Source organism: Maylandia zebra, linkage group LG4 (assembly GCF_041146795.1).
Source record: "Maylandia zebra isolate NMK-2024a linkage group LG4, Mzebra_GT3a, whole genome shotgun sequence".
NCBI lineage: Eukaryota > Metazoa > Chordata > Actinopteri > Cichliformes > Cichlidae > Maylandia > Maylandia zebra.
Window position 1 is genome coordinate 35,576,397 of NC_135170.1, and position 18,199 is coordinate 35,594,595.

An 18,199-nucleotide genomic window follows, 5' to 3' on the forward strand; every position below is an offset into this window, starting at 1 on the left:
TTGATTAAAATGGGCTAAAACCGCCCCTGGATCATTCCTCTCTGACCGCAGTCCTTACTTCCTGCTCTCTGTTGATTTAAACCTTACTTTGGTGACATCTAGTGGAATGAAATGAGAATAACACCTCCGAGTGAAATAGTTCTTTGATTTTAACCTGTAAAGTTGCATTTTATATATTTCTGTTTATTAACTCGTAATCAAACTTTTTTCTTCCACCACTTACCTCACAGAATAGTCACAAACATTTTTATGTGTTATTTCTTTCTTTCTAATTCTTTTCATCTTTACTGCTTTTTCTTTAAAATAGTCAAAAATATTGCATACATGCCAACCCTCCCGATTTTTCCGGGAGAATCCCGAATTTCAGTGCCCCTACCGAAAATCTCCCGGAGCCACCATTCTCCCGAATTTCTCCCGATTTTCCACCCGGACAACAAAATTGAAAAACCATATCCCAGATTGGCCCAGCCAATTCCAGTTTCCAACAATGGCTACTACTACTGCAGCTACTGAGCTTTAATATTGCTCTTATTACTCTCTCTGGGTCGCATAATAAACTTTTAACACATTTTCAGGCGAGAATGTAAACTTCAGATATCTGAGCCGGGGAGAACAGCAAACTCCGGTCACATCGTCTTCAAATCTCTGCGGACTTTCGCTACTCAGGTTAAACATTATATATAAGTCACTTAAATAACTCATACATGTTATTGTTTGACTTTTTTCAGTGTTTTTTCCCTGAGTAAATCGGTTTGGCTGTGATTAAAGTTACTAGATTAGATTAAATAAAACTTTATTAATCCCTCGGGAGGGTTTTCACACAGCTGAATAAACATCAAACGGAAAACTGATTAAACAGAAGCGTGAGACGGTCGAGAGTTTATAATTTATAAATAGTTATAATTTAGATAGCAAGGAGCAGACGGCAGTTTCACTGCACCGAGAGAGCTTAGATGAATTATACTTCAGCGATTTTCTTCTTCTATCAAGCGAACTTTATCCCAAAATGTGTAATTTTAAAGGATTTATGTTAATTCTAGGTAATTCTAGTTAATTATCGCTGCAACGAAACGGATTTTAGTCGATGATGGTGATAATATCGTATTCAAAGGTGAAAAACCTTGCTTTGTTTCATGTTTAGTGACTCAGAGTTACAGAACTTAGCCTTTTCCCCTGCCCACATCCGCTGACTCAGATTTGTTCTATCTATCTATCATTTTTCCACGTTCTGACCTTCTTCTATGAGATTCTCGGAGAAGCTGGTAGAAACTTCTCCCGGTGACGTCACCACGCAGAGCTCACCGCGGAGCACTCTGATTGGACGAGAGTCACGGGAAAGCTCGAGAACTCACGAGAAGTCAGCGAGGAACGTATAAAGTCACTGTGCCGGTTAGAGACCCTGACATCAGACCACCGACAGGAGCTGGACGAGACAAATGCTACAGAGGAGAAGAACAAGCGCTTCATTCATCTTCTAAACGATCTTCATCTGTCAGCGAGAGTGAGTTTCATTTATAGTTTATTTGAAATAATGTTCTGTTCAACGAAATTAGTTTCTTAAATATTAGGCTTAAGAAATATAATGTTCAGGGATACTTTTAAAGTTTATTTAATTAAGCTTCATTCATTAGTGGCTGGACGAAAACTCAAAAATTACAATTCCTCTAAATCTTTATGAAATAAGCTTTATTTTTTAACTTTTTATTTAAGTGTTTCAGTGTTGTTCCGGTGTTGGAAAAGTGTCAGTTATAAAAGATAACTACTGCAGTATTTGATTTAAAAATGTTTAAATAAAACCTTATTTAAAAATCTACTGATTTTTAAATAAGGTTTAGACATGAGGTGGATTTATATCTGTACCCAGCACCTAAAATCATGGCTGCCTTCTAGAAAATACAGTATTAATCGTGCAGAGTCACGAGACCATATTCAATAATAAATATATACTCAGTTGGACTAGGGAAGACTGTACTGATTTATTTTTAAATGCAGCAATGTTTAATGCAAGATTTAAAAAATCCATCCATCCATTCGCTTCCGCTTATCCTTTTCAGGGGCGCTGGAGCCTATCCCAGCTGTCATAGGGCGAGAGGCAGGCATGATTTAAAAAAATTTAGTTATATTTAAAACTTAAAATCTCAACATTTGCACAAATTGTACAACTTTGTTATTTTAAGGACCCATAGTTTGACTTAATTTAGCGCTCCATAAACAGAAGTTGTTGTTGCCTCTGTCAGTATTTGTTAATGTTCCTCTCTGATGTTTTCGCCTCCTCTTTAGGAGACTAAGTCAACGTAATCAAGATGTCTTCAGCTAAAGGCGTAGCGATCGGCATCGACCTGGGCACCACCTACTCCTGTGTGGGGGTTTTCCAGCACGGGAAAGTAGAAATCATCGCCAACGACCAGGGCAACAGGACCACCCCCAGCTATGTGGCCTTCACAGACACCGAGAGGCTCATCGGGGACGCAGCCAAGAACCAGGTGGCTCTGAACCCCAGCAACACTGTGTTTGATGCCAAGAGGCTGATTGGAAGAAAGTTTGATGAACCTGTGGTGCAGGCGGACATGAAGCACTGGCCCTTCAAGGTGATTTCAGATGGAGGGAAGCCCAAAATCGGAGTGGAGTACAAAGGGGAGGACAAGACCTTCTACCCCGAGGAGATCTCCTCCATGGTGCTGGTGAAGATGAAGGAGATCGCAGAGGCCTACCTGGGCCAAAAGGTGTCCAACGCTGTCATCACGGTCCCGGCATACTTCAACGACTCCCAGCGACAGGCCACTAAAGACGCGGGCGCCATCGCGGGCCTCAACGTCCTGAGGATCATCAACGAGCCCACGGCGGCCGCCATCGCCTACGGTCTGGACAAAGGCAAGTCAGGAGAGAGGAACGTCCTGATCTTTGACCTGGGTGGGGGCACCTTCGACGTGTCCATCCTGACCATCGAAGACGGTATCTTTGAGGTGAAGTCCACGGCCGGAGACACCCACCTGGGCGGAGAGGACTTTGACAACCGTATGGTGAACCACTTTGTGGAGGAGTTCAAGAGGAAGCACAAGAAGGACATCAGCCAGAACAAAAGAGCCTTGAGGAGGCTGCGCACAGCTTGTGAGAGGGCCAAGAGGACCCTGTCCTCCAGCTCCCAGGCCAGCATCGAGATCGACTCTCTGTTTGAGGGCGTCGACTTCTACACCTCCATCACCAGGGCTCGCTTTGAGGAGCTATGCTCCGACCTGTTCAGGGGAACCTTGGAGCCGGTGGAGAAGTCCCTGAGGGACGCCAAACTGGACAAGGGACAGATCCACGATGTCGTCCTGGTGGGAGGCTCCACCCGAATCCCCAAAATCCAGAAGCTGCTGCAGGACTTCTTCAACGGCCGGGAGCTGAACAAGAGCATCAACCCAGACGAGGCCGTGGCTTACGGCGCCGCCGTCCAGGCCGCCATCCTCTCGGGTGACACCTCTGGCAACGTTCAGGACCTGCTGCTGCTGGACGTGGCGCCTCTGTCCCTGGGTATCGAGACGGCCGGAGGGGTTATGACGGCCCTGATCAAACGCAACACCACCATCCCCACCAAGCAGACCCAGACCTTCACCACCTACTCCGACAACCAGCCCGGCGTCCTGATCCAGGTCTACGAAGGAGAGAGAGCCATGACCAAGGACAACAACCTGCTGGGCAAGTTTGAGCTGACGGGGATCCCGCCCGCCCCGCGAGGCGTCCCGCAGATTGAGGTCACCTTCGACGTTGACGCCAACGGCATTTTGAACGTGTCTGCAGTGGACAAGAGCACCGGCAAAGAGAACAAGATCACCATCACCAACGATAAGGGCCGACTGAGCAAAGAAGAGATCGAGAGGATGGTGCAGAACGCAGAGAAATACAAAGCCGAGGACGACCTTCAGAGGGACAAAATCGCCACCAAGAACTCCCTGGAGTCCTACGCCTTCAACATGAAGAGCAGCATGCAGGACGACAACCTGAAGGGCAAAATTAGCGAGGAGGACAAGAAGAAGGTGGTCGAGAAATGTGATGAGGCCATCGCCTGGCTGGAGAACAACCAGCTGGCTGATAAAGAGGAGTACCAACACAAGCAGAAAGAGCTGGAGAAAGTGTGCAACCCCATCATCAGCAAGCTGTATCAGGGAGGGATGCCCACTGGTGCTACCTGTGGAGAGCAGGCACGAGCCGGCTCCCAGGGTCCCACTATTGAGGAGGTGGACTAAAGAGGCCCTGAAGATGGACTCTGAGCTCACTGGGACTGTTGAACACTCACATCAGACTCTTTAGCTGTGGGCCACAAAATAAACTTTTAACATATTTTAAGGCGAGAAAGCAGCTGTGTAAATTACAAATGTCTGCTTGGTTTATCAAGAAATCGTATATTTGCAAAAGTGTGCCGACGTTTTCGGAGACATCTGTTACCCACCCGCTCGATAGCAGGCCGGGGGGTTCAATGGTCACTCCAGCCGGCAGCGGACTCCCGGCTTCATCGTTTTCAGACCCCCGCTCTTTTGCTACTCAGGTTAAACATGATATATTAGTCACTCAGATAACTTAAAAATGTAATTGTTTGCCTTTTTTGGGTGTTTTATTTGTTCTGGAGTAAATCGGTTTGGTTGATCAAAGTTATTAGATTATTAGATTAAATAAACTTTAATAATCCATCGACTGGGTTCCTCCGGGATTTTCTCACAGCTGAATAAACGTCAAACAGAAAACTGATTAAACAGAAGTGTGAGACGGTCGAGAATTTACGCCAGTGTCCTGTTATAGTTTAGACAGCAAGGAGCAGACGGCCGAGTTTATTAAACTCCACCGACACAGCGGTGACGCAAATCTGAAGGCTAGACCGTCCCATTTCACAGCCTCGCACTTCCGGCCTTCTCAGTCTTTGAAGGACCCGGCCCACGTACACCGCGAAGGCCGGGTCCTCCGAAGGATGCAGCCGACATTTTGGGACACAGCTTTTGACTTCAAACTATTGGCCTCATGTTAGTTTTTGTTATTTATAATGTGTAAATGAAAAGGTGAAGGAACCGCTATACTTGTGTTTATGAATTTTAATATTCTTGCAATGCTGGATTTTGCAATAAAAACAGTCATTAAATACATTTATGTTTTTCTTCGTTTAATTTACCATGTTGTCATACATATCACTGCATTTTGAAACATTTCTCCATCTGAATTTTGTCATCCGGTTAGACCAGAGATCATTAATACTGAATTTTTGTGCAAACTGTTTGAGGCCTTTAGGTAAAAAGAGGATCAGGAAACCATCTCTGTACAAGGATAAATCAAGAACGCATGGCACCGCATATATGAAAACAGGCACTGCAGTACGCAGAAATACCACCAGATGTCACTATTTAACACCTTTCAGAGCCTGAATGACACTTTTTTTTTTTTTTTTATCAGAACTGAGCAGCTTTACAGCATTCATGCACAACAATCAATACTGCCACCACCTCTCATTTTCTTTTCCCGGTAAAGACAAACTCACATAATTTTCTCATTAGTGTACGGTGAAATTGGTTTCTTTTAATTTTGAACAAATTGAAAAAAAAAGTATGCACAGGACTAACTGCCACAAGCTGAAGAAATAAGTACAGATCAATCAAGACATTTTATATTACTTACATAATTTAGCTGAATAAAGACATTGGTAACCCACAATGATAGTAAATGTCCTGTATTGAAAGTCGATGAGAAAATACTGAGTAACTGGAGGAAATTTATGACAGAGGACTGCAGCTTAATGTTACTATTTAATGCCTAATATTATGATTTTTACTTTTTAATGCATAAAAAAGTCTGATTAGGCACAACTGGAATGTTCCTTTTGCTGAACCAAGAGTCCGAAATGGCTGCAAATGGGTCAATCTTTAACATGTCTAAAATACGAAAGGTCAAAATATTTTCTATATTGTAAGATCTGAACATGTTCAGCTCTGTCTGTCTGTTTATCAGTGCCACCATCTCCAGACCGAAGATCACTATCCTGTAACCTTCTCTTTCACTCTTGCTGCTCTCCTTCTGTTTCTCATCATGCCTGACAGTTGGCTCCACCCACTCCACCCGGGCTGCACTCTCTTCTTCACCTCTCTTGTGCACTCTCTGTTGTTGTGGATGGTTGACCCCAGGTATTTAAACCAATATACTTTCGCCACCTTTGCACCTTGCATGTTTTTTTCCCACCAGTCTACCTCTCATCAGAATCAGAATCAGAATACTTTATTAATCCCTGGGGGAAATTATTTTTTGTTACAGTGCTCCATTATAAACAAATTCACACACCTGTGACACATGACACACAACACCTTTTGCTTCCACTGACTTTTATTCCTCTCCCTCCAGAGCATACCTCCACTTCTTAAAGCTCTCCTCTACCTACTCCCGACTGTCACTACAGATCTGAGTGTTATCTGCAAATATCATAGACTAGACCTCATCTATCAGGCTGTCCATCACTATGAAAAAATCAGCACACCACCTCACATAACATACATGTACACCATATATATTATTTCCTGTACATTCATTATTATAATATTTTTACAGTATCTTACAGGAGATTTCTACATAAATCCCTGCTGTAGTTCATCGTGTGAATAATCTTTCGTTTTTAAAGCTCTCCCTCTCCGGCTGAATTTATAAGTTCTGGATATTAACCGCAGTCTCGTAAAAATAATCATGAAATCAAGCCTTGGAGCGTTTGTACTAGATTATTAATATCATGTAGGTCGGTTTATTTATACCCTTTTATTTGTGAAGCGGGACCCTTGTCGGAAGTAGAAGACAGCGGTTTCCGGTCACCGCTCTGAGTCCCGCCCCGCCAGCCCGTGCCATCTTGTGTTTAGCAAGAACAAAAACGGGGGAAGAAAACACGCCCGGCCCGGGGACGGGGCGCGGATTTTCAGGCTGCTTTTTATGCTTTTTTTTTTCAGAAAAGTTGGTGCAGCTGGACAGTATGCTCGGAGGAGCAGCGGCGCGGAGAAACAGCAGCCACACCCCGCAGGACGGCTCCGGTTAATGTTAGCTCTCAGGCTATCCGAGCTAAGCTAACCAGTTAGCAGCGGCTAAGATCGCAGGACGAAGGCGAGCCTCGAGTCTGAGCCGGTCTGTGACATCTGGAAACCCCGCATTAACTTCACAAATATCAGCAGCGACCTGGGTGGAAATGCCCCGGACGTGGTGGTGACTGTTTGCGGAGAGGGATTCCGGGCTATGAGGATTGAGGTCTACTATTAGCTCGGCTGCTATCGGTTGTTTTTCGGTTCAGAGCGGAACCACAATAAGCCGCGGTGAGTACCGTTAGTTAGCGGCTCCACACGGGCTAAGTGGAGGGCCCCTAATGTGCCAGTGCTTTTTTTTTTTTTTAAAGATATTCGTAAAGAAAAATAGTAAAAATGTCACCGTAGTTAAAGTATTTGTGATCATTTTTTAGCCGTTAAGAGAGAGATGTTAAAGTTGGGAGTTTGGCGCAGTAAAGCTGCAGGTATTTTTTGAAGTTGTTTTTAAATTACGGTCCTACATTTTTCTGTTGCTTTTCTTTTTTTTTCAGGTGTATTTAGTAAGATAATTGATAATTACGAGCGAACCTAACAAATCCAAGCTAGGACACGCAGCCATCTAAATCTGACCCAGCAGTCTCCAAGCAGTCGTTCGTGTAACTGAAAGTATATCAGTGTTTTTAGAGAAACGATCTGAGTTTAAATGCCGAACAAAACAGCCAATAACCGGCTTACTAAAGCAGCTGATAAGATATCTGTGAGGGTGGAGTGCAGGCCGGTTTGGAGCTTCTGTATCCAAATCAAACTATCTTAATGGATGTGAGGTTTCCGTTTTGGACCAGCTCTCCATGCAGTGCTTATGTAAGCCTTAAAATCAGAGCCACACATCTCCAGTGTCCTTATTTCCTCCTAAATAACATTGGAGAAATTGGGTTTGTTATAAAGACCCCAACTCTCCTCCTCCTGCCTCAGGAGATTTGGCATCAAGTCACGGAAAAGCATTCAGCTTTCACTTTGTGTAACTGTTACATGTTTGTGTTGCCCCAAAGGAAAGTTTGGGCCACACACTCGTATCAAACCTCTTACGTTTGACTAAATATGAGCCATTGGCCTCCACATGACTGCACAAGGCTCGCAACATCTTGGCTTTAATTATGCAAAACTGTTTGCAGCTTCGAGCTAAAATTCAGCCATGTGATTGAGGTCATTCAGCACCACTGACGCACAACATTTCACATCATGCTTTGTTTAAAAAGAGCAGTCTGTGGCTCTGCTTCCCTTTTTCCTTTCTCTTGATTTTATTGCCAAACAAAAATGTAACTTGACTGAACTAGTGTGAGTTTGTTTTTCCATGTAGGAAGTTGAGGAAACTTGCTTTCCTAGTCTTGCATGTTCAAGCTTGCGGGAGCGGTCCCGTTCCTCAGAACAGGGACAAAAATAGAAACCACGAGATGTCTTCTCGCCTCAGAAACGATGGCTGCAGTTAACCGTGAACCTGAGAAGTCAAACAATAATGGCGACCGACCTTTGTTACTCGACACGCAGCAGCATGCGTCCCAAAACTCGAGTCTGATGTTTCATAAAATTTTACCTAGCCATGAACACAACAAAGACCTTATGCAACAGAGTCAACATGACCCCATTTGAATGCTGCTGTTATTTCTACTGTGATCATCTTTGTCAGGCATCTGCACAGCCTCAGAAATGCGTTAAAAAAGATTGTAAAGGGCCCAAATGTCTGAAGTGTTTTTAAGTAATACGAAAGGTTTAAAAAGAGAAATTTGTGGAGACGTTTGTCTTTGAGGTCCACATGAGGCTGTTACCTGAAGCAGGTGGCAGTAGGCCTGGAGATGTCATCTGTTGTGGATTATACACAGATAACAGAATCAGTGCAGTTTTAAGTGGATTTTAAACATTTTTTTTATTTAGGTCTTTGTCAGACTAACGGGAAGTAAAGCTGTAAAGCTTCAGACCACACCAGAAACATTTAGATCGTACGAGGTCTTTTATTTTGGAAATTGGCCTGGTTCTCTTCCTGTCCGCTCTGAGTCTGGCTTTTTCAGCCGCCATCAAAACCAAGTCTGATGCTAATTTGAGCCACACTGTGGAGAGCTGCTTCTCAAATGTCCCTGTCACATACGCAGTCATTGTATTTAACACCTTTTATTTATCTTAGTGCTTCACAGGTGACTGACGAGCCAATGAGAAGGCTCAAAATGTAATTCAGCTGAACAGTTGATAAACAGCTTAAAGATGAAACATCAGTTACATTTTAAAGTGGTCTGTGAGCACAGTAAGAATACATAAAAACAATTTGAATTAAACGTGATTATAAAAATACAGTAATGCTCAGGGTTGTTAGAATACTAGGAAATCAAACTCTGTACTATCCGATTTCACTACCACAAGGGGGGAAATGGACAAAATTAAAAAGCATAATTGTTTTAAATAAAGATTTATGGACCCAACAGATGAGATGCCTCAACACTGCTGCTGTTCAACAAGCTTTTAATAATGGAAATATTTACTCACAAAGGGTGTACAGAAATAAAATAAAAAAAGAGACATGAGCTCAGCTAAAATAAATAAAAATGTCTTTCCTGATGACATCCGAGGTAATGTGAGATAAAATCCATCAGAAAGTCAAACCTCAAACATAAGAGGAAATAAAGAGTACCAGAATTAGAGCTCGGCCATATTATACCGTTCACGGTAATACCGTTAGGCAACGATAAGAAAATGAAATATCGCGATAGAATATGGGCATGCGCAGTGCCTTTGTTTTCATACGCTAACTAACGGCCGAAAAAGCATGGCGGCGACGGAGAATGAGAAGGAGAAAGCGGATCGTTGAGTGAAACGGATGAACCAGAACTGGTTTGTAAAAATGCTGCAACTTCAGGTTTAGCTTTCGTCTGTCAGATACACAACAAAGCAGATTTTTTTTGTAGAACATGCAAGCGGCCGTCGTTATTGCCGTACTTGTTGGACTAAGGTGCTCGTAAATCTGGGAGTAATCTGGGTCCTAAAGTCAAACGAACACTGCAGCATCACTGAGAGTTAAACTGTCTAAATTCTTTCATCTTTAATAAAATGATCAGCGTTGCTGCTTTACCAGGTATAACGATGAAGTTTAACATCCAGGCAACCATGAAAACAGAATTCATTACATTTAACGGAGTTAGAAGTTAACAGGAAGTTAGCTTGCTAGCTTCGCTAGTTACCCAAACATGATGTAGCATGTTCTGACTGAGAGATTTATGAAGCATTCAAACGTACAGCTCTGTTATCACTTCCAACATAAATGAAGACAGAAAACTAAACAGCAGTGACGTTTGTAGGGTTACTGAAGTTGGGCTAGCTGGTATATAATGATGTGCTACGTGATCGCTAGCGACACAGCTATGTTAGCATAACACAGACCTTCCCAAAGTGTCTGGCCCACCCCCTAGGGGGGGGCGCAGAGCCATTGCGGGGGAGGGGTGGGGTGGGGGGACAAAATATGGGTGTGTGTGGTTGGAGGATGTGTGAGCGCGTGCACGCGCGAGAAGGGGGAGGGGGCGCAAACATTTTTCTTGTAAAACAAGGGGGGCCCAGCAAAAAAAGTTTGGGAACCACTGGCATGACATAAACAGTGAAGCTGGAGGACGAACACTAACACTTTTCCACTCGATAAAAGTTAACGTGAAGGTTCCTGATGGTTAGAGACAAATGCTTAATGTGCATTATATTCCCGTGCAGCTTGTGGTCGGAAAAGTCCGTATTTGACTTTTTTTATTTGGCACACTGCAGTTTAATGCTGCAAAGCTCCTCTTTTTAACTTCAGTGGATATTATACATGGTTAACTCAGGATATGTCGGCACATTTCTACTGGAGATGCCTTTGGTTAACTTTCATCAAGGAATTTGCATTTGCACTGTTAAATGTTTATATAACTTTAATGCACATAAAAACAGCAGCTTATTTAAGTGAAAATAAATGGATGGGTTTTTTTTTTGTGCTAGTAAAGTTGTGGAGTTGTATTTTGTCTCGCATCAATTATATCGTCAGTTATATCGTTATCGCAAATTTTCAAATATATATCGTGATAAATATTTCTGGCCATATCGCCCTGCTCTAACCAGAATCAATAAACTAATCTCTGAATAAAATGATGCACATGCAGTAATGAACACCCTTTAACCGTGGTATTACCATTGATGTTTCTTAGTTTTCCAACCAATAGATGCACAAAATTCACAGCCAAATATTTATCAAAGTGGATTTTTAAATACTTTAATACCAGCATCTGGTTTATCAGGCGGGTTCGCCTGGAAAAACTTGAGAAATAACACTATATTGTTACTGATATCAGTGTTGTCTCATTTTAAATTGAAATGCTACAAAATACTTCCAACATTGCTCCTACACATCTACAGTTGTTCAGTAAACGGAGACTAAAATGACATATTTAAGTTTTGTTTTAAACGTGTGATTGATTTCTTATGTAGCGCTGAACAGTAAAGCAGAGAATAGAGCAGTAATGATTACTGTTGGATCTTATGTGGAGATTTAAACCCATTGTGCAGTTGTTGTAGTGTTGAAGGAACTCAGTCTTCAGTTTAGGTCTTTAAAAGCATTAAAGTAGAATTTCAAAGGGTGTTCAGATATGCAGTGAAGGCTGACTGACACGATAAAGGCCTCTAGTTTGATACCACGGTGGCAAATTAAGGTGCTGCTTTCCCCTCTGCTGTCATATTTTCAGACGGGTAGTGTTTCTTCTGACTGTAGCGGCAGGCTGTCGAGTGCCACGCCATACATAATTGTAAATTGCTTCACTGTGTTTAGAAGCGCTTTCAGGTCAGGGGGGCAGGATGGTGGGAATCTGTCTCCACCTCGGGCACAGAGCGGGCGCGTTGTTAAACGGGAATCCGGCGGCCGGCGTGCAGAGGCCTGGTTAAGCTGGCGACTCTTCTCGGGGCTGCAGCTGACGCTCAGAGGATGAGCGCCACATTAACCCCGTTACAGAAGGATGTCAATAAGCACGGCTCAGTGTGCAGCCTCAGATTACATCCACCGCTCTGATGATTCGGCCTCTCTCTTTGGATTTTTGTGGATTTATTTAAATCGGCGTTGATTTGAGTCGGAGCGTAACAGCGAAGTCGTACACTGATCTCCACATACAGCAGCCAAAACACGTGCCAGGCATTTCATTAAATGCATGTCATGATTCTGCTCCTCCCTCAGACCCATTTTCATGGCAGAATGTAGATTTGAATCACTGAGGAGTTCCTTTCATTTTCTTATTTCTGCTCGAGCTGGAATTTGTCAGTTCTTGCAGCTATAAATAGCTTAAAGCTTTGAGTCGAGTTGGAAAATTTGATGGAGAAATTTGTGCCAAGAAGCTAAAACATCTACATTTCATTATGTCTGCATTAAGACGTGGTAACGGCTTCCCTTATGACCTGTTTATGAATTATTTAAATGGGAAGGAAGAAATCGGTCCAAACTGAGCTTGAACACTAAGCTTATACCTTCATACAAATATTAATGTGTATTTGAAACGATTAATCGCATCCTTTAATCATCAGATTGTTTTCTGGTTGTTGACTGAATGTGAGGCCCATCAGAGTCGCATATTCAGAGCTGTTGTTAGAAGGCAGTGCGTTAGATAAACATCACAATCGTCTCTGCTGAAGCTGCAGCACCATGACTGTGACCTACTTCGTTGGCGACACGCACACGTGCGGAGTTTCTCCGTTACAGTTAATAATGCACACTGATGCAGCAACTTAAGGCTAAGGGGAGTGGCAGTTATGTGTAAAGTAAAAAAAAACTTTACAAACGTGCTACAAGCATGAGCCCCGCCTCTCGGGCAGAGGAACCCGTCCTCTCCAAACCAGCAACACAAAGGGAACGACCACGGTGGCCGAGGCAACGCAAATGGATGTTAGGAGCCTCAGACACCTCAGAGAAATTAAATGAAGAAGAAGAACAGACGTAAACAAATGTGTCGTGTGACGTAGCAGCGCACATTGTTAATTATAATTCTAGAATCGATTCAATTCGATTTAAATCTGGGAAATTTTGCCTCAGACAGACAGAAATATTATAATTCAGATCAGCACATTTACATATTTTTGTATCTATAAAAAGGAAGCTGACACACGCAAGACTTTATCAAAGGTGTGAGCATCACAGCGAGGCCTTTGTGTCAAAGTAGCTGAAGATAAAACAGAAAAACATGAAGCAGATTTTCCTGTTCTGGATTTTATAAAAATATTCTGCAGTCGATCAAAAAGGAAAGAAAACCATTAATCAGCACATGAACATCACCTCTGAAGTTACAGCGGTTTTATTACAGACACAGCGTTTTGCATTTTGTATAATTTTAAAACGTTTAAATTTGTTCAGTATTGAACGACAGAAATTAGGTTTTTCTTTTCGGAAGTACCGTAATTGTCGGGCTATAAGCCGCTACTTTTTGCACAAGCTTTGAACCCTGCGGCTTTTAGTCAGGTGCGGCTTTTCTATGGATTTTCCATGATTTTTGTCATATCGTAAGACGATTTGTTTTGTTTGTTCCGCTGTTGTACGGCACTACGTTGCCTGGCGGAAGGATCGGGGTTCAAGAGTGGTATGTTAGTCACATGTCCGTCCGCCAGGCAACGTAGTGCCGTACGAAGTAGCGCGAAAAACAAACTTCAAAGTAGCGCTACGCATTCAGCGGGAGGCGTGGATGACGAGCGGCGATAAACTTGCGAAAAGCAAGTTATGCCCAACTCCACCGGTGGATTCTGACAGCGTGGAAAAGTGCAAAAACATCCACGATCACCAACGGATTTTGAAGGGCTGGACTGCTGCATGATGGAGAGGAGGACACCGCCACGGCCCTTCTGAGGGTGTTCGACTCCGACACTGACAACGAGGATTTCTTTGGTTTTGAAAGTGACAACGAAGGAGAAGCGGAGAGTGGATGACGAAGCCATCCTGAGCCTGTTCATATCTGACACTGGAGAAGAGGACTTTGGTGTTTTTAGAGCGCAGGAAGAAGAGAAAGATGGTGAATGACTGACTTTTCTTCTTGTTAAAGCCGTGTCACTGCACCTGAGCCTAAAAGGTAGTCTGAATCTATTTTTCTGGTGTGCTGTAGGCTACTGTTATGTACTACATGTGCAAATATGTACCCATAACTTGTTTTTCAAAATATTAATAAAAGGGGTGTGTCTCCAAACAGCCATCTCTTTCCTGACAATTCGCTTTGTGCATATTCTCTTACATATGATAAGTCAACATTGAAACACCTGCGGCTTTTGGTCAGGTGCGGCTAATGTATGTACAAAACAGGATTTTCCCCTGATTTTAGCTTGTGCGGCTAATATTCAGGTGCGCTTTGTAGTCCGGGAAATACGGTAAGTAAAAGGAAACAAACAGCGTCCGACAGCCTGTAAACAACGGCAGACTTGTGCGTAACAAGCAAGCGAATAATGAAGAAAACAGATTTTTAGACGGGAAACAGAGAGAGAGAGAGAGAGAGAGAGGGAGAGGGAGCTGTGCAGGAAGTGTGACTTTATCCTGGTGGAAGCAAAACAGCAAAAGTCAGAGTGAATCCATGACGATGTTTGTGTGAAGCGTAGTTTGGATCTTCTTTTGCTGCTGGTTCGGTCAATGTTGTTTGGAGAGAGTTAAAACTAACAGCTTCAGAATCAGCGCAAAAAGGGCGTGAACACAAAGCTCGACCCGCCGACAGTCAGCGAGCTGTCGGCTTTCAGCCCCGACCGTGTCCGTGCCGTCGCTGAGAAAGTCACAGCTCGCTGATCCTGATGCTTCGGCGGGTCGAGCTTTGTGTTTACGTCTCTGTGCAGAAGCCTGTTCCTGCTCTCAGTTACTGTTTTCATCTTTGGTGGTTGTTGAAACTGAGATTCTGGCATTTCGGGCAAAATAAATTGATATTTAAAAATCGATTCAGGATTTGAATGAATCGATATCACGTTATCCAAGCCAGAATCGATTTTAATCGATAAATCGATCATCAAAACCCGCCCCTAACAATGGTAGCGCATGTATGACAGTGACAGTCGCTGGGATTTGGTGCTGTATAAATTCAGTTTTTATCCTGTTAAATTAACGCGGTGTTAACGTTACACACGGGAAGAACCGCCGACTTACGGCTGCGCTGTTGTTTCCCATAGAGGAGGTGGGAGTGGTCGCCACGGTAGGTGGAGCTGCAGGTATCGGGCGCGTTGCTGTCTGTGTATCAGGTTATTCTTAATGATTAACATTTATGTTTTTTGAAACGCCATCTCTTGGAATTCCTCGAAGCGTTGTTCATTGTTGTGCACTTGAATTTCCTCACCTGCTGAGGGAGGAGCTTGTGCATACCTGTCTGCAGGAGCTCTAAAGTTGTGTATCAGCGGGAGGAGGTGAACACGGCACTGTTCATACCGAGAGTGCATCAAATGAACACCTGATCCATTTTGGACAGCCAAACATTCGAAGCGTCTGCACCGAAGCGCCGGGCTGGTCATCGTCGGCGTCGTTAGTTTTGGTACGAGTGGATCTCCTCTGATGTTTTTCAGCAGCGCTGTCGTCGTAGAAACAAGAAGACAGAGGCTGAACGTGACTGCTCGGACTGGGTGAGCGGATTTGAAGGACGAGCGCGTGTCCTTATTTTGGAAGCTGTCAGCCTTTCGCGTCACGCTGCTGCCGTCACTAAAGCGATCTGAGCCGAACAGTTCTTCATTGAAGCCCATTCATGGTGAAGAGCACTTTGTGAAAACGCAGCTGCCATTTTGTCTCGCCCACATGGGTCCGTGTCACTCTCCCTCCCTGCATTGTTTGTATTTGGCACTCCCACGGTGAAACAGCCCGATTTTCCCTGGAACGCTTCACAAGCCTCGACTTGTCAGCCGGTTCCCAGATAGACGGCTGAAGTGCAGATCCATGTTAACTGTGAACGGTAACGTCAGCAGCAGCCAGTCGTGGGATTCCTGGTGCAATACGCAGCGTTACAGATGTGCAGCACAGGCTGGGAACATCAGGGAAGCTGATGGAGTCTCTGTGAGGGAAGACTGGAAGTGGGTCACTTTACAAGAGTGCAGGAACGCATTTCCCAGCATGTTTGGCACATTAATTTGATGGTTTTCAGCCCAGCTGAAGTATAAACGGGCAAATCACATGCTGCAAAAGCAACACAGGCACCCGCTGTCTTAGTTAAAGGGGCAGCCAACATATAGCAAAACTTTGATCCAGCTTTTCCAGTACTGGAATCCGAATCATTGATACTTAGAAAACCTCTTTCCCCTCCTTTATATACTCATTTAGGTACATAAATATGTATGTGTGGACATAGCTATGTGATTGTTTGTATAATGGTAATTATATTTTATTTATGTTTCACGCTAATAAGAAAACTAATAAAAAAACCTGTAAATGTCTGAACAGAGGTCAGAATCCACAGATCATAAAGATTTATTTGCCTCCAGGGGAAAATCTGAGAAAATCTGATTATGACCAAAACCCCAGTTAACAAGAAAAAGCTTTGACCTCTGACCTCCATGTTTTCACCCTGATTTCAATCTGCAGCACTGACCTGAGCACTCTCTCCATCCTCCAGGCCCTGGCCATGCCCTCGAATGCGCGGGCGGGCAATCTGAAGGACCCCGAGGTGGCTGATCTGTTCTGCAAAGATGACCCGGAGAAGCTGTTCACCGACCTCCGGGAGATCGGCCACGGGAGCTTTGGAGCGGTGTACTTTGTGAGTAACATCGGAAGTGCGTCCGCTTTTGACCGTGTCAGTAACAAACTCACTCTCTGGTTTTAATGTTGTTCAGTGTGAGCAGCTTCTCTCTCCAGGTGTGAGTTTAAAACAAAGACATCAGGTGAAGTTGTTTACATGTTAAATGATCCCTCAGAGAAAGTTAGTCACATGTGCCGATCCTGTCTGCTCCTGGATTTACTAAAGTCCACAGCTTGTTTGGACTCTGCACCTTCATAACTACAGTACCCACCAAAAATAAAGGTGTGGGCCTCTAAAGCAGCGGTCTCAAACTTAAATGAGCTGTGAGTCGCTGTCGTCTCATTGGAGAACACTTTAGGGATCAAGTAATACAAACAAACAAGGAAAAACCCACAAATTTTTCTGAGCGCCGTGTAGCACAGTAAATCGGTTCAAGGTCAGTAAGCACAACCAGAATTCATACATTAGGCGCCCTGTTCATTTGTGAGAAAATTAAAGGATTTTAAGTGGCCTTATAGTGCGGAGAATTCATTACACAGAAGAAAAGAATGTATCGCGATATATATCGTTACCGCACATGCTTCAATTTATACCGCAATATGGATTTCAGGCCATATCGGCCAGTCTGTAAACCCGAGTGTTCCAGAGTCAGTGTGAGGTCGTCTGTCCTCAGGTCTTATACAGGACTAGCTAAGGACCACATGTGCTTTTGGTCCTGATGCAGAAACCTCAGTCGGGCTATTGGTGCAACCTGTTTCTGTGCTGTGGCGCTCCAAGGCAGCATGTTTTCTTACATCTAGAACAAAGATGTGCACGAGTTAAGTGGCTGTTTTGATCGTCATATTGTAGCAATGATCAGATCCTCTGGAACGTGAACACATGGGGTTGTGTGACCTACGAGCATCGTTCCACCACGTCCTCCTGTCCTTAAGAAACTCCTAAACCTCTTAACTGCTCCTCTCTGCTTCAAACACTTCAGCTTCAAAGCTCTTTTAAAGGCTGAGCATGTTTTATGAAAAAGTTTTATCTCTGCCGGGATTTACTTCTGACTTTAAGGGGAAATTCTTAGAAAATGTTCTTGAAGCTATTCTTAGTACAAGGAAGCTCTGCGGCTAGACGGCGAATCATCACGTTTTTCCAGCAGTCGGTGACTGATGGGTGTGAACCAGTTTAGAAGTGTGGGACCAGAGCAGACGTGAAGCTTGCATCTGCACATGTTTGTATAGGTGCAGACATACAGCAGCACGGCGTTCTGCACGCTGGGCTTATCTTAAACCAAATCAAATAGTTTGGATTGTTGTCAGAGTGTCTCTTGGATGTACTCGCCGAGCTGTCCACCGCGTGGATCTGTGTGGGTTTCTCTTTAAAATCACTCTTATCTGTCATTAATAAAGAGAGTGTGAATCTGAAAATGTCCCCCAGCTTATTAGAAAACAGTGGGAACACGACGAGTGTGTGCGCCGCGCC

The 18,199-nt window shown here is 43.7% G+C and overlaps 2 protein-coding genes across 5 annotated transcripts in view; both read left to right on the forward strand.

The window, feature by feature from the left end:
* The first annotated feature begins 1,364 nt into the window (after window positions 1-1,364).
* On the forward strand, window positions 1,365-5,114 carry LOC101481563 (heat shock 70 kDa protein 1). Its single transcript, XM_004556453.6, has 2 exons — window positions 1,365-1,501; window positions 2,281-5,114. Exon 2 carries the CDS (start codon window positions 2,304-2,306, stop codon window positions 4,224-4,226), a length of 1,923 nt encoding a protein of 640 aa, XP_004556510.2. The 5' UTR covers window positions 1,365-1,501; window positions 2,281-2,303; the 3' UTR covers window positions 4,227-5,114.
* A 1,686-nt stretch (window positions 5,115-6,800) lies between these two features.
* Window positions 6,801-18,199, forward strand: part of taok2a (TAO kinase 2a) — a 28,970-nt gene continuing 17,571 nt past the window's right edge. For 3 of the 4 annotated variants that reach the window (XM_004556457.5, XM_012920543.5, XM_004556458.5), the window contains exons 1-2: window positions 6,801-7,304; window positions 16,610-16,750. In XM_004556457.5, coding sequence (XP_004556514.2) covers window positions 16,619-16,750 — 132 coding nt within the window. In that variant the 5' untranslated portion in view covers window positions 6,801-7,304; window positions 16,610-16,618. Of the gene's footprint in view, window positions 7,305-15,421; window positions 16,071-16,609; window positions 16,751-18,199 lie in introns of those variants that run through there. The other variant, XM_076883488.1, reaches the window with a different exon arrangement.

Bases quoted from the DNA above. Each gene is read 5' to 3' on its own strand.
- LOC101481563 (XM_004556453.6), top strand. From the start codon at position 2,304: ATGTCTTCAGCTAAAGGCGTAGCGATCGGCATCGACCTGGGCACCACC.